General features: G+C 39.9%; 1 protein-coding gene across 1 annotated transcript in view; it reads right to left on the bottom strand.

Annotated features, from left to right (window-relative positions):
* LOC309544673 (uncharacterized protein) overlaps nucleotides 1-12,059 on the bottom strand; it is a 185,804-nt gene extending 173,745 nt beyond the window's left edge. The window contains exon 1 of the mRNA XM_082243585.1: nucleotides 11,991-12,059. Coding sequence (XP_082099711.1) covers nucleotides 11,991-12,029 — 39 coding nt within the window. The 5' untranslated portion in view covers nucleotides 12,030-12,059. The remainder of the gene's footprint in view (nucleotides 1-11,990) is intronic.
* Nucleotides 12,060-14,824: the final 2,765 nt, after the last annotated feature.

Genomic DNA, 14,824 nt, shown 5'->3' with positions numbered 1-14,824 from the left:
ATATTTGGACACAGGCACAATTTTCATACTTTTGGCTCTGTATGGCACCAGCATAATATTAAAATGAAACAATCCAAAATAATTTGAAGTGCAGACCTTCAGGTTTAGTTCAAGGGGTTTAATAGAAAAAAAAAAAATCAAGTACAAATTTTTGGAACTGCAACCATTTTTTTTACACAGTCTGCCCATTTTCAGGAGCTAAAAAGTAAGTGGTGGGGGTTGGCTTCCTTAGATTCTTAACCACTAGGAAAAGGGCCAAATTATCGAGACTTGATGAAGAGGTAAAGGCGGTTAAGGTTAAACTTTCCCCCTTTATGGAGAGTGAAGAATATAAAGCTGCCTCCTCCAATCTTCTCAAAACCTTAGAAAAAGAAAGGGACCAAAAAATTAAAAAGAGAAAAAAATACAACAGGGACTTATTGGATTATCAGAATAGCAGTGTGTTTGAGTGGCAAAAAAAACTGCTTGAGTTTACCAATGAGGAGGAAGCTGAGTTCATGGAAGTCACTAACCCTAATTCATCTGCCTCTATCCCTGGTCCCTCTAATCAGAAGAATAAGCAAAGGGTCCCCAATACCTATAATAAAACACCTTATCCTAACCTTAAGCGGCGTACTTCTTTTAAGTAGCCGTTTAGGGGACAAATTGTCAGTGGCATCGACTCTGTGACGTCCCGGGTGGGGAAGTATATCGATTTTTATCTTCAACCTCTGGTGCAAAAGATGCCATTAAATGTTCACGATACAAGACATGTGATTAATTTAATATCCAATATCACCCCTACAAAAGATCTGTGGATAGTTACAGCAGATGTATCATCACTATACACAATCATCCCCCACCAACAGGGTTTGGGTGCAGTCCATATGTTCCTGAACAGGGACTCTAACATACCTTCTATTCAAATTTCATTCATTATGGAACTATTAGAGTATGCCACCAAGCATAACTATTTTTGGTTCGGTGGCCCATTTTTCAGACAGGACACTGGTGTTGCAATGGGCGCTAAAGACGCCCCGTCCATAGCCAATTTATTTATTGCTCAGTGGGAGGAGGATGTCCTCTATGCCTATGACAGACCTCAAGTCTTGTTGTGGGCTAGGTATATAGATGACATCCTCCTCCTATGGGATGGAGCGGAATGCGACCTAGTTTCCTTCTTGGATTCTCTTAACATTTATTCCAGGGGCATTTATCTAAATTACGACAAGAGTCAATCTGACATTATTTCTTGGACTTGTCCATTGCTATTCAAAATGGTGTTTTCGTCACCTCTACGCACTTCAAGGCGACCGACAGAAATGCTTATATACCTGTCGATAGTTGCCATCATAAAACCTGGCTACGGGCTGTGCCTAAAGGACAGTATATGTAAAAGAAAAAACCCCCGTAAGTGGGTGGGACTTTAGAGGTAACTATAAGGATATCTCAAGAGAAAGGTTCAATTTAAGTAAAACGTGAAATTAGAAAGAAGTGAGTGTTTAGGCAAAAGTATGTGTGCATTCGGCGCAATTGCTCCGATCAGACGGAATTTTTGAGACCGGCCCAGGTTCTCACGGAAAGATTCATCGATAAGGGATATGATCGTGACTTCCTCTGTGAGTCCCTGGAGCAAGTGAGCGGGATTGACAGAGCTCAGTTACTGCAAATACGCCCTCATGATGGACGTAAGGAACAACTGTCTGGTCTTTTTTTCATCACTACCTTCTCCAACCAATTTATGGGGATCAAAAAATTGCTGATGCGCCATTGGCACATTTTAAATAACGACCCAATTTTGAAAAAGGTCTTACCGGACAAACCACGGATTATCTTTAAGGGAACTCCCAACTTACGGGATGTGGTGGCCCCAATGTGATAGAAACTCCTCAAAGTAAACCAACTTTTTTACATCAGTTGAATGGTTTCTATAAATGTAATAGATGCCAAGTTTGTCGTTTAAACCTTATAAAACAGAAAAACACAAAACATTTTGTTTCAACCAGCACTGGGTAACTGCAAGATCAACCCCTTTATATCCTGCACCAGCACTGGAGTTGTCTATCTCCTCCAGTGCTCGTGCAGATTCCAGTACATTGGTAGAACCAAACGTCCATTATATGTGCGACTTAACGAACATATCGCGAACATTCGTAAAGGCTTCAGGAACCATTCGGTTTCCAAACATTTTTTGACATCCCATAACAAAAACCCTAAAAATATCATGTTTCTAGGCATAGATACATTTTGTCCCAAATGGCGGGGTATAGGGTTAAGACCTACACACCCTTCGGACTTAATGTGGACGTAGACGTCAATGCATTAATTGAGAACGCGTAGATGTCTTTGTCCATTTTCTCTAACCATGAGATGGATGTTTTCGTAGTAAGTTACCTTCAATATTTTCATTTCCATAACTGAATTTCAGTGGGTAATGTTGATGTCAACTGGTTTTTGATGAGCCAATTGATTTGAGTAGTATTACGGGGTATATTGTATGCCCCTTGAGGTATGGGTATATGAGCTATGGGAGGACTTATTTGATATTTTTGGTATTCAAATTATCTGGGCTTAGATATTGATGTGTACTTGATACTGGACTATAGTTAATATTTTATATTTTTTTTTGTCTTTTAATTTTATGGTCCTTGCACAATTTCATGAGATGGCATACATCATAATGCAAAGTTTATATTTATATTTTGGTTCAATACCCCATGTGACTTGTGGGATTGATTCATATATTTTCATATTCATGATTTGGGTCTTATCAGTTGTTAGTTACTTAGTTCATATGGTAGCATCTGGATTTATATTATAATTTTTATATCTAGTCCCGGGGTTTGGGAGATACCTTGGGACTGACACATTATATATCTCAGATTTGGTACAATTATCTGTATAAATTTTATATATATATATATATATATATATATTTTATATTTTATATTTCACATTTTTATTTATATTTTTTTACCTGTCAATATCTGGGCTGTAATTGATGACTTTGTATATGCACTCCTAAATTTAGGTGATATTCTGTGAGTCATTATACTATTGAATTAATGTTTGCCATAGAAATCTTTCCCATTTTTGATTTAAATCAATACATGGTAAACTATGGTTTTACATGATAATGAGATAGGAGATCTTGCAGTGGATGTATTTGGCATATCAAAAATCTACATCTGGTAAGCGGTTTACAGATTTGGGTGGAAGCTACTGTCCCTGCTGGCTGGACTTGATCCACTTCTAGATTACCTATACCTCTTTATTCTTTTGGCAATTTATATGCTTATTTCTGGTAAGCAGTTGGTATTAATGGTGGTGGTCACTATCCTGCTATTTCTTCAGTGAAGTCTGGTGTCTAATTATATCCATATATCATACACTGGCCTTTTATTTTATTTATCTGGTAAGCAGTTTGTACATCTGGTGGTGGTAATACACTATTGGAGGAGTTTGGAATTTTTGGAACATCTGCCACTTAGTGGATTCTTTATAGATCTGTGTGATTCACTTTCACGCATGATACTTTTTATTTGCAAGCTCCTCTATTCACGTTCTTCCTAATTTATATCAGTTTTACGCTATGGGATGGAATTTACTTTTTTATATGTATGTGGTATGATATCGGCTGAGTCTACCATTTAGTCCAAGTTTGGGCAATACAGCGGAGCACCCGTCCTTGAAGTGCGATATCCCTTTGGAGACCTCGGATGTGCTAATCTGCGCAATTTACATTTAGTTCTGGTAAGCAGCCTGCACTATTGGTGGAGATCCCAACACATATAGTGAATTAGCGATCATTGGACTTATCACATTGAAAAGTTCCTTTCACAAGAGACTTTTATGGACTTTATTATTTACAATTATTTACACATGTGTAGTGATAGCACGGTTTCATTTTAGTAGCGCAGCTTATTTATATATTGGTATTTGGAACTGTTAATTCCCTCTACCTTGACTAAGGCCTCTGTTCCAGCTGAAGAAAAACAGCCCCAAAGCATGATGCAGCCACCACCATGGTTAGCTGTGGGTATGGTGTTCTTTTGGTAATGTGAAGTATTGTTTTTGCATCAAACATATCTTTTGGAATTATGGCCAAAAAGTTCAATCTTGGTTTCATCAGACAGAACACATTTTCCCACATGCTTTTGGTAGACTTCAGATGTGTTTCTGCAAAATTTAGCCAGACTTGGATGTTTTTCTTTGTAAGAAAAGGCTTCTGTCTTGCCACTCTACCCCATAGCCCAGACATTTGAAGAATACGGGAGATTCCAGTCACATGTACCACACAGCCAGTACTTGCCAAATATTCCTGCAGCTCCTTTAATGTTGCTGTAGGCCTCTTGGCAGCCTCTCTGACCAGTTTTATTCTCGTCTTTTCATCAATTTTGGCTTGACATCCATTTCTTGGTAATGTCATTGTTGTGGTCATATTTTCACCACTTGGTGATGACTGTCTTCACTGTGTTCCATGGTATATCTAATATATATATATATATATATATATATATATGCAAATGTAAATGGATGAATGTACAGAAAATGGTACTATCAATTTTGACGTTACTTACAATTACAATAGCTTGGAGATATTGTATTTATTCATTCCTTTAAAGTTTACAAATATAATTATTGTATTTAAGTAAAGGAATTGTCTTACTACTAAACATTTATTACAGGGTGTATCCATGACACTGGTTTTGTAGAGAATTATGGCATTTCTGAAGACAGTATATTTTACTAATTTCTGTAATGAGTACATCAGCCTAGGGAAAATATAAAAGGAGCCTAGAGCCCCACCCGCTGGTTGATAATAGTAAAAAACTATTCTATGCACAATTTCATATTTAGTCAACTAAAAAAATGTTATTGCATTTTATAGCCCAGTACAATAAACAACCGGAGTTATATCTTATAATTACATATGTGCTCTGTACTTGCTGACAAAGTACAGTGGCTGCACATCATTTCTTTTATTTAGAGGAACTGCAGTCTGCTCACACATTTTGTAATAAAACATCTTTGCCATTCTGAAGCTTTCTTCCAACCACTTTGCATATTATTTTATATATACAGTACTGTGACTCTGTACTTGCCAAATATGCTGCAGAAATCTCCCTCCACTAAGTCTTGCTGCAGTCATTTTAACTGTGGGCAACTGAAGCTGCTGCCTATTCACTTCCTGGATTTACACAGACACACACACACACACACACAGACAAAGACACTCACACCACTGCTTGCCCAAACATTTCTCCTCTCTCGATGAATACTCATGAATCTCTGCAGTCTCCTGCTATCTTACATAGTTTGTGAGGTTGAAAAAAGACATCAGTCCATCCAGTTCAACCTATGATGTGTGTGTGTGTTTGCTGTTAACCATACATTGTATACCCCTGTATGTTGTGGTCTTTAAGGTGCCCATCTAATAGTTTTTTGAAACTATCAATGCTCCCTGCTGATACCACTGCTTGTGGAAGAGAATTCCACATCTCCACTGCTCTGACAGTAAAGAACCCCTTACGTATTTTTAGCTTAAACCGTTTTTCCTCAAGTTTTAGTGAGTCGCCACGTGTCTTATTGTATTCCCTTTCTCTGAAAAGTTTGTTCTTTATGCTAGGGTCGCCAGTACAGTATTTGTACATTGTTATCATATCCCCCCTCAATCGTCTCTTCTCCAGAGAGAATAAGTTCGGTGCTTGTAGTCTTTCCTCATAGCCGATGCCCTCCATTCCCCTAATTATTTTTGTTGCCCTTCTCTGGAATCTCTCCAGTTCCAGTACATCCTTCCTGAGGACCGGTGCCCAGAACTGGACAGCATACTCCAGATGTGGCCAGACCAGAGTCTTGTAGAGAGGGAGAACAATCTCTTTATTTCTGGAGTGAATCCCCTTTTTTATACATCCCAGTATTCTGTTCACTTTGCTTGCAGCGGCTTGGCATTGCATGCCACTGCCAAGCCTGTTGTCTACCAGTACCCCCAGGTCCTTTTCCATCCTAGACTCACCCAGAGGTTTCCCCCCCAGAGAGTAGCTTGCTTTTGCATTACTGATGCCCAGGTGTATTATTTTACATTTTTCAACATTAAACCTCATCTGCCATGTAGTTGCCCACCCCATTATTTTGTTCAGATCCTCTTGTAAGGTTTCCACATCCTGCATAGAAGATACTGGCATGCTTAGTTTAGTATCTCCGCCCTCATTTAGCCCCCTCCAGCTACTCAGCTCTCCTTGGCTTTCCTAAAACTCCTCCCTCCCTCCCTTGCTGGCAAACTCTCACAAGAGAGAGAGAGAGAGAGAGAGAGCTGTGCATGATGTCATTAGCCTAGGCTAAAGACCAGACAAGAAAGAGGAAGTGGGTTGTATAAGGTATTTACTGGCAGGAAAAAATGTTTTACTATCCAAAAGGTAAAACAACAAGGGCAGAGGATTTAATAGATGGAAAGATGAAAAATGACTAAAGAGTCGCTTTAAAGTCTATTGTAAACAAGCAGACACAGACAAACTTGTTTGTACTCTTACAGCTCATTGAAACAATGTTTTATTCCTCCTGAAAAGTGATGGGATTAAAAGAATTTGTATCAAGTTTACTTGCATGCTTCTGGTATGTAAAAGCAAAGAAAGTGTGAATAGAGATAAATTATTGCTTAGTGTACAACAATATTCTACAATGCCCTGGAAAGATTTATTGGTATCCCCATAAAGGATTAAGTAATTGCATTGATGATTTTTCCAACTATACACTGAACATTGACCCGTGAAAGCAAAGCAGAGAGTGACTGAGGTGATCAAAAAGAAAATGTTGATCCTGCATGTAAAAGGCTAAAGGATATCTCCAAGCAGCTTGATATTCATGTAATACAGTTGCAAACATTATTAGGAAGTTTACAATCCTTGAAAATAAAGCCAACATCCCCGGAAGTGGCTCCAAGACCATAATTGACCCCTAGAAGGATTATGCACACGGTAGACAAAGAACGTAGGAAAACTTCCAAAGAGATACAAGTTAAACTCACAAGGAAGAATACTCAGAAGGAGTCTATCATCAAAAGACAGGGTTGGGGAGGTGTTGGTTTCACCCCCGGCGGGGCACTGGGGTTGCCCTTGGGGTTGGCTGACTCACTGTGTTTGGGACACCCAGTGGGTGGTGGAGGGTGGCCTTTGAGTGTCCCTCTGATGTGGGAAACCAGTCTGTTGTTGTGTCACCGAAAGGGAGTACTTTTCTTGTGTCCCACTGCACTGGAGGCGTAGCCAGCATTTTTTTGGTCAGGTAGAGTTACCAGATGGGCAAGGAGGGGGACGTAATTGGAACAAATTGTTAGTTTTGAAGTGCATTTTGATTTATATTTTTATTTTACTATGATAGTTTCTTTTTGGCTTTTGCAGCTTCTTTTGCTGGGCCCTGGTGGGCTTTGGACTCATTAGATTCTGTCCATCCCCTCTTTGCCCCCTTCTGGTATGTCTAATTTGGGAAATCATGTGTGGTGGAGTGACTCTGTCTGATCGCACATAATTTAATTCAATTAAATAAAAAACTATTATAGGTTCTACATAGATCCTTCCCTTTGCAAATTTTCAGCATTACCATGCCGGTATTTCTGCCTTAAATGGTGCACCCGTTGTTTGGGCAGTTCTCCTTTAGTGAGCCACGTGTGGGTCACCTGCATCACATTCAAACCTTTGGACAACTAAACCCTTATGGTTTTTATTTATCTTGTCTGGTGACCTATTATGTACTTGTAAATCCTATTTCTAAAATAGATTAAGCTTTTGATGTAAAACATGTCATGTAGACGGTGTCTCAATCAAATTAACAGTTTCATTTCATTGATATTGCATTATTAGGACCGTCTTTTTTGTTGCTGTTTATACAGTTATGTCCATATACAGTATATTTGGACACAGGCTCAATTTTAGTTTTTTTTTCAGGTATTTGCCAAAACAAATTCAAGCTATAGTTCTATAATATGGGCTGAAAGTGCACACTCTCAGGTTTAATTTGAAAATATGTACATCCAAATCGGAGGAAGGGTTTAGAAATTACAGCTCTTAACCACTTGAGCTTCGAAAGGTTTTACCCCCTTAACCACTTAAGCCCCGGAGGATTTGGCTGCTAAAAGACCAGGGGGTATTTTGCAATTCGGCACTGCGTGAATTTAACGGACAATTGCGCGGTTGTGCGACGCTGTACCCAAAACGATTTTGACGTCTTTTTTTCCCCCACAAACAGAGCTTTCTTTTGGTGGTATTTGATCACCTGTGCGATTTTTTGATCACACGCTATAAACAAAAAAAAGCGTCAATTTTGCAAAAAACAACAATATTTTTCACATTTTTTTTATATGAAATTCCCCAAAAAAAAAAAGGAAAAATCAAAATTTTTTAACATTTTCAGCCAATTTGTTTTATGCTACATATGTTTGGTAAAAAAAAAAAAAAATTGCAAAATGCGTATTTTGATTGGTTTGCGCAAAAGTTATCGCGTTTACTAACAAAGGGAAAGATTTTTGTTGTTTTTTTTTTTAACGCGTAATGGCGGCGATCTGCGATTTTTTTTGCGGTACTGCGACATTGGGGTGGACAGATCGGACCCTTGACTGACATTTTTGACACTTTTGGGGTTACCAGTGACATTTCTACAGTAATCAGTGCTATATATATGCACTGTTACTGTAAAATTACACTGGCAGTGAAGGGGTTAACTTTATTTGAGAGGGAGGGGCTGTGTGTGTCCCTAGGGGCGTGATTCTAACTGTGATTGGCTGTGGCTTGAGCTGTAGGAACACTGATCAACAGTCCTACATAGTACAACCGTATGATCAGTGTTTCTACACAGGGGAGAATGACAGGCGGCTTGTTTACATCAGCCGCCTGCCTTTCTCCCTCTCCCCCGACGATCGCAGAGTCACACGCGCCGGTCACTGGCGCGGGGAGGTCCGTGACCGTGCGGGAGCGCGCCGCCGGCGGCGCACTCTCGCTCCCCAGAGCCTCACAGGCTAGTGACGTACCGATACGTCACTCTGCCTGTGAGGGGCTGACTGCCGCAGTATATGTACTTGCGGCGGTCGGCAAGCGGTTAATGACAAGGCTTTTTTTTGCGATTCGGCACTGCCTTATTTTAATGAAAAATTGCCCGGTCGTGCTACGTTGTACCCAAATACAATTGATGTCCTTTTTTTCCCACAAATAGAGCTTTCTTTTGGTGGTATTTGATAACCTCTGCGTTTTTTAGATTTTGCGCTATAAACAAAAATAGAGCGACTATTTTGAAAAAAACACAATATTTTTTTACTTTCTGCTATAAAACATTTCCAATAAAAAAGTGTAAAAAATCTAATTTTTTTTTATCAGTTTAGGCCAACTTGTATTCTGCTACATATTTTTTGTAAAAAGAAAATCCCAAAAAGCGTATATTAATTGGTTTGCGCAAAAGTTATAGCGTTTACAAACTATGGGATAGAATTTTGGACTTATTGTTTTTTTTGTTTTAATTAGTAATGGTGGCGATCAGTGATTTCTAGCGGGACTGTGACATTGCGGTAGACAGACACTTTTTGGGGACCAATGACATTAATACAGTAATCAGTGCTAAATAATATGCACTGTTACTGTATAAATGACACTGACAGGAAAGGGGTTAACACTGGGGGTGATCAAAGGGGTTAATGTATGCCTAGCAATGCTTACTGACTGTGGGGGGGATGGGCTCTGTGACAGGCTCTGTGACATTGGGGTTTAAGCTTAGCTGAAACTCCTGATCTCTCTCTGCCTGTGTGACAGAAGACTCGCCTGCTTTGTGTACATAATCAGGCGGGTCTTCTGTCAGTTTCTCTGACGATCGCGGGAGTTTATCTGTTCGCAGCGGGAGAGCAGCTCCAGCGCCGCGCACGCTCCGTAGAGACCGAGTGCACGAAATCACGTAGATATACGTGATTTTGCACAGCAGAGCCGCCCTGCCACAGTATATCTGCGGTGGGCTTGGGCTTTGTTATTTCTTCATCAATTAAGCAGGTAAAAGGTCTAGGGTTTATTTTAAGGTACAACGATTCATAAGCCTAAAGAACAGAAAAGCCAGATTTGACTTTACCAAAAAAACATCTAAAAAGGCCAGACCTGGTCTGGAAAAGCATTCTTTGGACGGTTGAAACAAAAATGATTCTGTACCAGAATGGCAGGAAGGAAAAAAAAAAAGAAGTGTAGAGAAGGCTTGGAACAGCTCATTATCCAAAGCACACATCATCTGTAAAACATGGTGGAGGCAGTGTGATGGCATGGGCATGCATGGCTTCCAGTGGCACTGGGTCATTGGGGTTTATTGATGATGAGACAAAAGACAGAAGCAGCTGGATGAATTCTGCAGTGTTTAGAGATATACTGTCAGCCCATACTCAGCCAAATGCAGCAAAGTTGAATGGACAATGCTTCACAGTTCAGATGGACAATGATCCAAAACATACTGCAAAAGCAACCCAGGAGCTTTTGAAGGAAAAGAAGTGGAACCTTCTGCAATGGCCGAGTTAATCACCTGATTTCAATTCAATTGAGCATGCATTTCACTTGCTGAAGGCAAAACTAAAGGCAGAAAGACCCACAAACAAAGAACAACTGAAGACGACTGCAGTTAGTGCCTGGCAAAGCATCAGAAAGGAGGAAACCCAGATTTAAGGCAGTCATTGCCAGTAAAGGATTCTCAACAAAATATTAAAAAATGAACATTTTATTTATGATTATATTCATTTGTCCAATTACATTTGAGCCCATGAAAATGGGGGGGGGGGGGGCTAAGTATAAAAATTGTTGCATTTCCTAAAATTTGTACTTAATATTCATGTTCAACCCCTTTGAATTAAAGCTGAAAGTCTGTACTTCAAATTAATTTGGATTGTTGTGTTTAAATTTTATTCTGATGGCATACAGAGCCAAAAGAATGAAAACTGTGCCTGTGTCCAATAATATATGGACCTACTGTATCTTCTGGCGTATAAGACTAATTTTGAACCTCAAAAAAATCCTCCAAAAATGGGGGGTCCTCTTATATGCCGAATATAATATTTCCAAGGTAACCTAAGTATAAGTATTACCGGTAGATGTAATCTCTCAAGAAGCTGGCTGTGTGGGAATCCTGTACCGGTATACCGTATGTACCGTAGCTCAGGCTACATACAGTGTACCGCGCTGAGCCAATCAGGGAGAGCGATGTTTTCTATTATTGAATGCAAAGCCTGCTCGGATTGGCGGAGTAACATCAGCCCGCCTCTCTGACTCTGCCAATCCGAGCAGGCTTTGCATTCAATAATAGAATACATCGCTCACTGTGATTGGCTTAGCGTGGTATACTGTATGTAGCTAAAGCTACGGTACATACGGTATACCGGTAAAGGATTCCAACACAGCCAGCGTCTTGAGATTACATCTACTGGTAATACTTAGGGTACCTTGGAGATATTATGAGAGATTACATGTATTACAGTACTTGGGGTACCTTGGAGATCTATGAGAAATCTGATGATTTTCAATGGTGTTGCCTTGCTTCGGAAGGGAGGTAGTCTTATACGGCGAGTATAGCCCAAAACCTATGTTTTAACTTGAAAATTAGGGGGGTCGTCTTATACGCCCAGTCGTCTTATACGCCGGAAAATACGTTAACTGTATGTTCAGCTGGATCTTGATATTGCCTCTATAGGATGTTTATCGTTGGTGTTACTTGTAGATGTATATATTTTTTTATTTCTAAATGTAATTTTAGCTCTTTATCAATAAAATTACAGATTTTATCTGTTTTGATATGTGAATCACTCGCTGAAGTTTAGTTTGCTTTTATTCTATCCATGGTTATATTAGGGATGTGGTATGACTTAGAATTTTCCTTATAAATCCTTACTTTATTTTAGTAGACAAAAGCTTCTGACAGTACTGATAAACAATTAAAGATGTGTTTCAACAGATTTGGAAATGTTATAAACAAAGAACAAAACTGTTAGAAATCCATAAAATCAGAGTTACCTGAAGAAACTCCAGAGAAGAGGAGTGTGAGGAGGACATGCTGTTGTTGCTAGTTTTCTTTTATGAGTACAGGCAGGCCTGCAATAAAGAAAACAACACACACGTTAAAAAGTATACTCTTAAATCAGCTTACACTTTAGATTAAAGTTTTTGACATTTAAAGTAACACAAAAGTCTGGTTTAAAAAATATATTCTATTCAAGTATGTATTCTAAACTCAGGAAAGTACCTGCGTTTTGCTTTCAGTCCCCAAATTCCTTATTTTTTTCTGCTGTGATCGGACTTCCTGTTAGAGGGTGGCTACGTTCATTCTCCATAGTCTTACTATAAGTAGCCACCCTCTCTCACGCTCTCTCACCAAGTACATGGACTAGGTACTCTAGTACGTATTCTATGTGTAGTGTGCACAGGGCATAGCACATCGCTGCAACAAACACGCACTGCACATTTCAAACAAAAGGAAGTGAGGGGAAAAGGAAAGGTTCAGGATCTCAAAGAGGACATTACAAGAAGGCAGAAATGATTTAAAGCGGTTGTGATTTTCCGGCAAGCTCCCGGCAAACATAATTGAAGGTCCCCCCGGACCTTCAGAGCGCATGTGCCGCTCGCGTGATCGGCTGCATGCACTGCAAATATCTCCTAAACCGTGCCAGTTTAGGAGATATTATTTGTACCTACAGGTAAGCCTTATTATAGGCTTACCTGTAGGTAAAAGTGTCAAAAAGCGGGATACTACCGCTTTAATGAAAAATACATTACAGGTCCATTAAGTAAGGCATATGTATGGATTATTTTTGGAGCACAAGGATACGATTTAGTGCCACTTTGACCACTTTAAGATCGGAAGGATTTGCCCCCTTAATGACCAGGCCCTATTTTGCAATTCGGCACTGCGTTATTTTAACGGACAATTGCGCAGTCCTGCGACACCGTACCCCAATAGAATTGATGTCCTTTTCTTCCCACAAATAGAGTTTTCTTTTGGTGGTATTTGATCACCTGTGCGATTTTTATTTTTTGCGCTATAAACAAAAAAAGAGCGACAATTTTGAAAAAAAAAATATATATATATATATATATATATATATATTTTTCACATTCTGCTATATGACATTCACAAAAAAAAAAAATTAAAAAAATCAAAATTTTTTAACATTTTAGGCCAATTTGTTTTCTGATACATATTTTTGGTAAAAAAAAAAAAAAAATCCCAAAAGGCGTATTTTGATTGGTTTGCGCAAAAGTTATCGCGTCTACTAACTACGGGAAAGATTTATTTATTTATTTTTTTTTTTACTAGTAATGGCGGCGATTTTTTTGTGGGACTGCAACATTGCGGCGGACGGATCGAACCCCTAACTGACATTTTTGACTCTTTAGGGGGTACCAGTGACATTACTACAGCAATCAGTGCTAAAAATATGCACTGTTACTGTAATAATGACACTGGCAGGGAAGGGATTAACAGTATAGGTGATCAAGGGGTTAAATGTGACCCTAGAGGAGTGATTCTAACTGTGGGGGGGCGTGGCTTCTGAGATGATCATAGAGACATGTGATCCTATATAGAAGGATCACATGAGCTCTGTGATCATTTCAGGGAGAAGTACAGTCAGCTGTGTTTACAACAGCTGCCCGTCCTTCTCTCTCAGCGGGGAGCGATCGTGGGTGTCAGGCGGTAATCACAGCCCTCTAGCTTCCCGCGCAAGACTGACGTAGACCTACGTCGGTTTGCGCAGGAGAGCCACCCTGCCGCAGTAAAAAGGCGGCAAGTGGTCTGGAAGTGGTTAAATGCATAAGACACTCCTACGTTCGAGTCAGCTGACTGTGTAGCGTCACAGGTGCCTGGTCAAATTGTGGATAATCTCATAGATGCCTTGCTGCCCTCTAGGACTGGGGTTGTCCTGACAGCGCTGTGAGAAAAGAAAAAGAAAAGAGGGCGCACTGACCTAGTGCAGTATCCAACAGATTTAATAAAAAATATGAATAAAATCATAAAGAGGTTTACTCACAAACATAAGTAAAAGAACGTTCGTCAGGCCACGTGTGGCTATCTCTCATAGGTTGCTCAAATCCCTGAACCTGGGAGGGGGGGGTCCTGAATGAGACACCTCAGGCTGATGCGTTTCGTAGGACTGGCCTTCTTCTTCAGATCCTATCTTGAAATGGCTTAATTCCCAGTACAATGTTAGAGCCATGGCATGGGATGGAATGATGGAGAGCTAAGAGGTGAAGTGAAGTGCACCAATGCACCAACCACATGAGCATAACAAAAATGCAAAAACACTCACTAGGCAGATATGCAGCTAACAGGTGAAGGACAAATGCACATGCTGCATTATGATACAGGACCCCCCCCCCCCCCAACAGTCAAAATCACCACATCTGTACTACAATCCAAAGCTAGCAATGGGTGACTACATAATAAAATAGCAAAGAGCCAGGGGATCCAGAGATGTTTACTGTATTGTGAACATAGTATCACTTTAAATGAACCTGAGCGTCAAAAAGTGACGATTTTCTGTGCTCTAGGGAACTAGGCACTCCAGTGTGTTAGGCTGCCTAGAGCTATACCTGCTGTGGGTCTAAGGCACCGTACCTCTGACTTCTTGGACACAGTACAGACATTAGGGGGTGGCGGGTGATGCCACAGCACGAGTTAGGGAACAAGGAATCTGACACTGCCAGAAGTGTTGGATTCAGGAGATGCTTCAAGCAGCAGTATCTCTGCAATACAGAGGCAATCAGCAGGGTGGGCTGTGAGAGAGATGAGAATTACATATTCTCTTTGCAAGGGGTATATTTTGTAGCTATTTCATTTTAGTTAGAGTTGT

Source organism: Pelophylax lessonae (assembly GCF_965119305.1).
Source record: "Pelophylax lessonae genome assembly, chromosome: 1".
Lineage (NCBI taxonomy): Eukaryota > Metazoa > Chordata > Amphibia > Anura > Ranidae > Pelophylax > Pelophylax lessonae.
The sequence above is the reverse complement of the archived record's forward strand: the minus strand, read 5'-3'. Positions and strand labels throughout refer to the sequence as shown.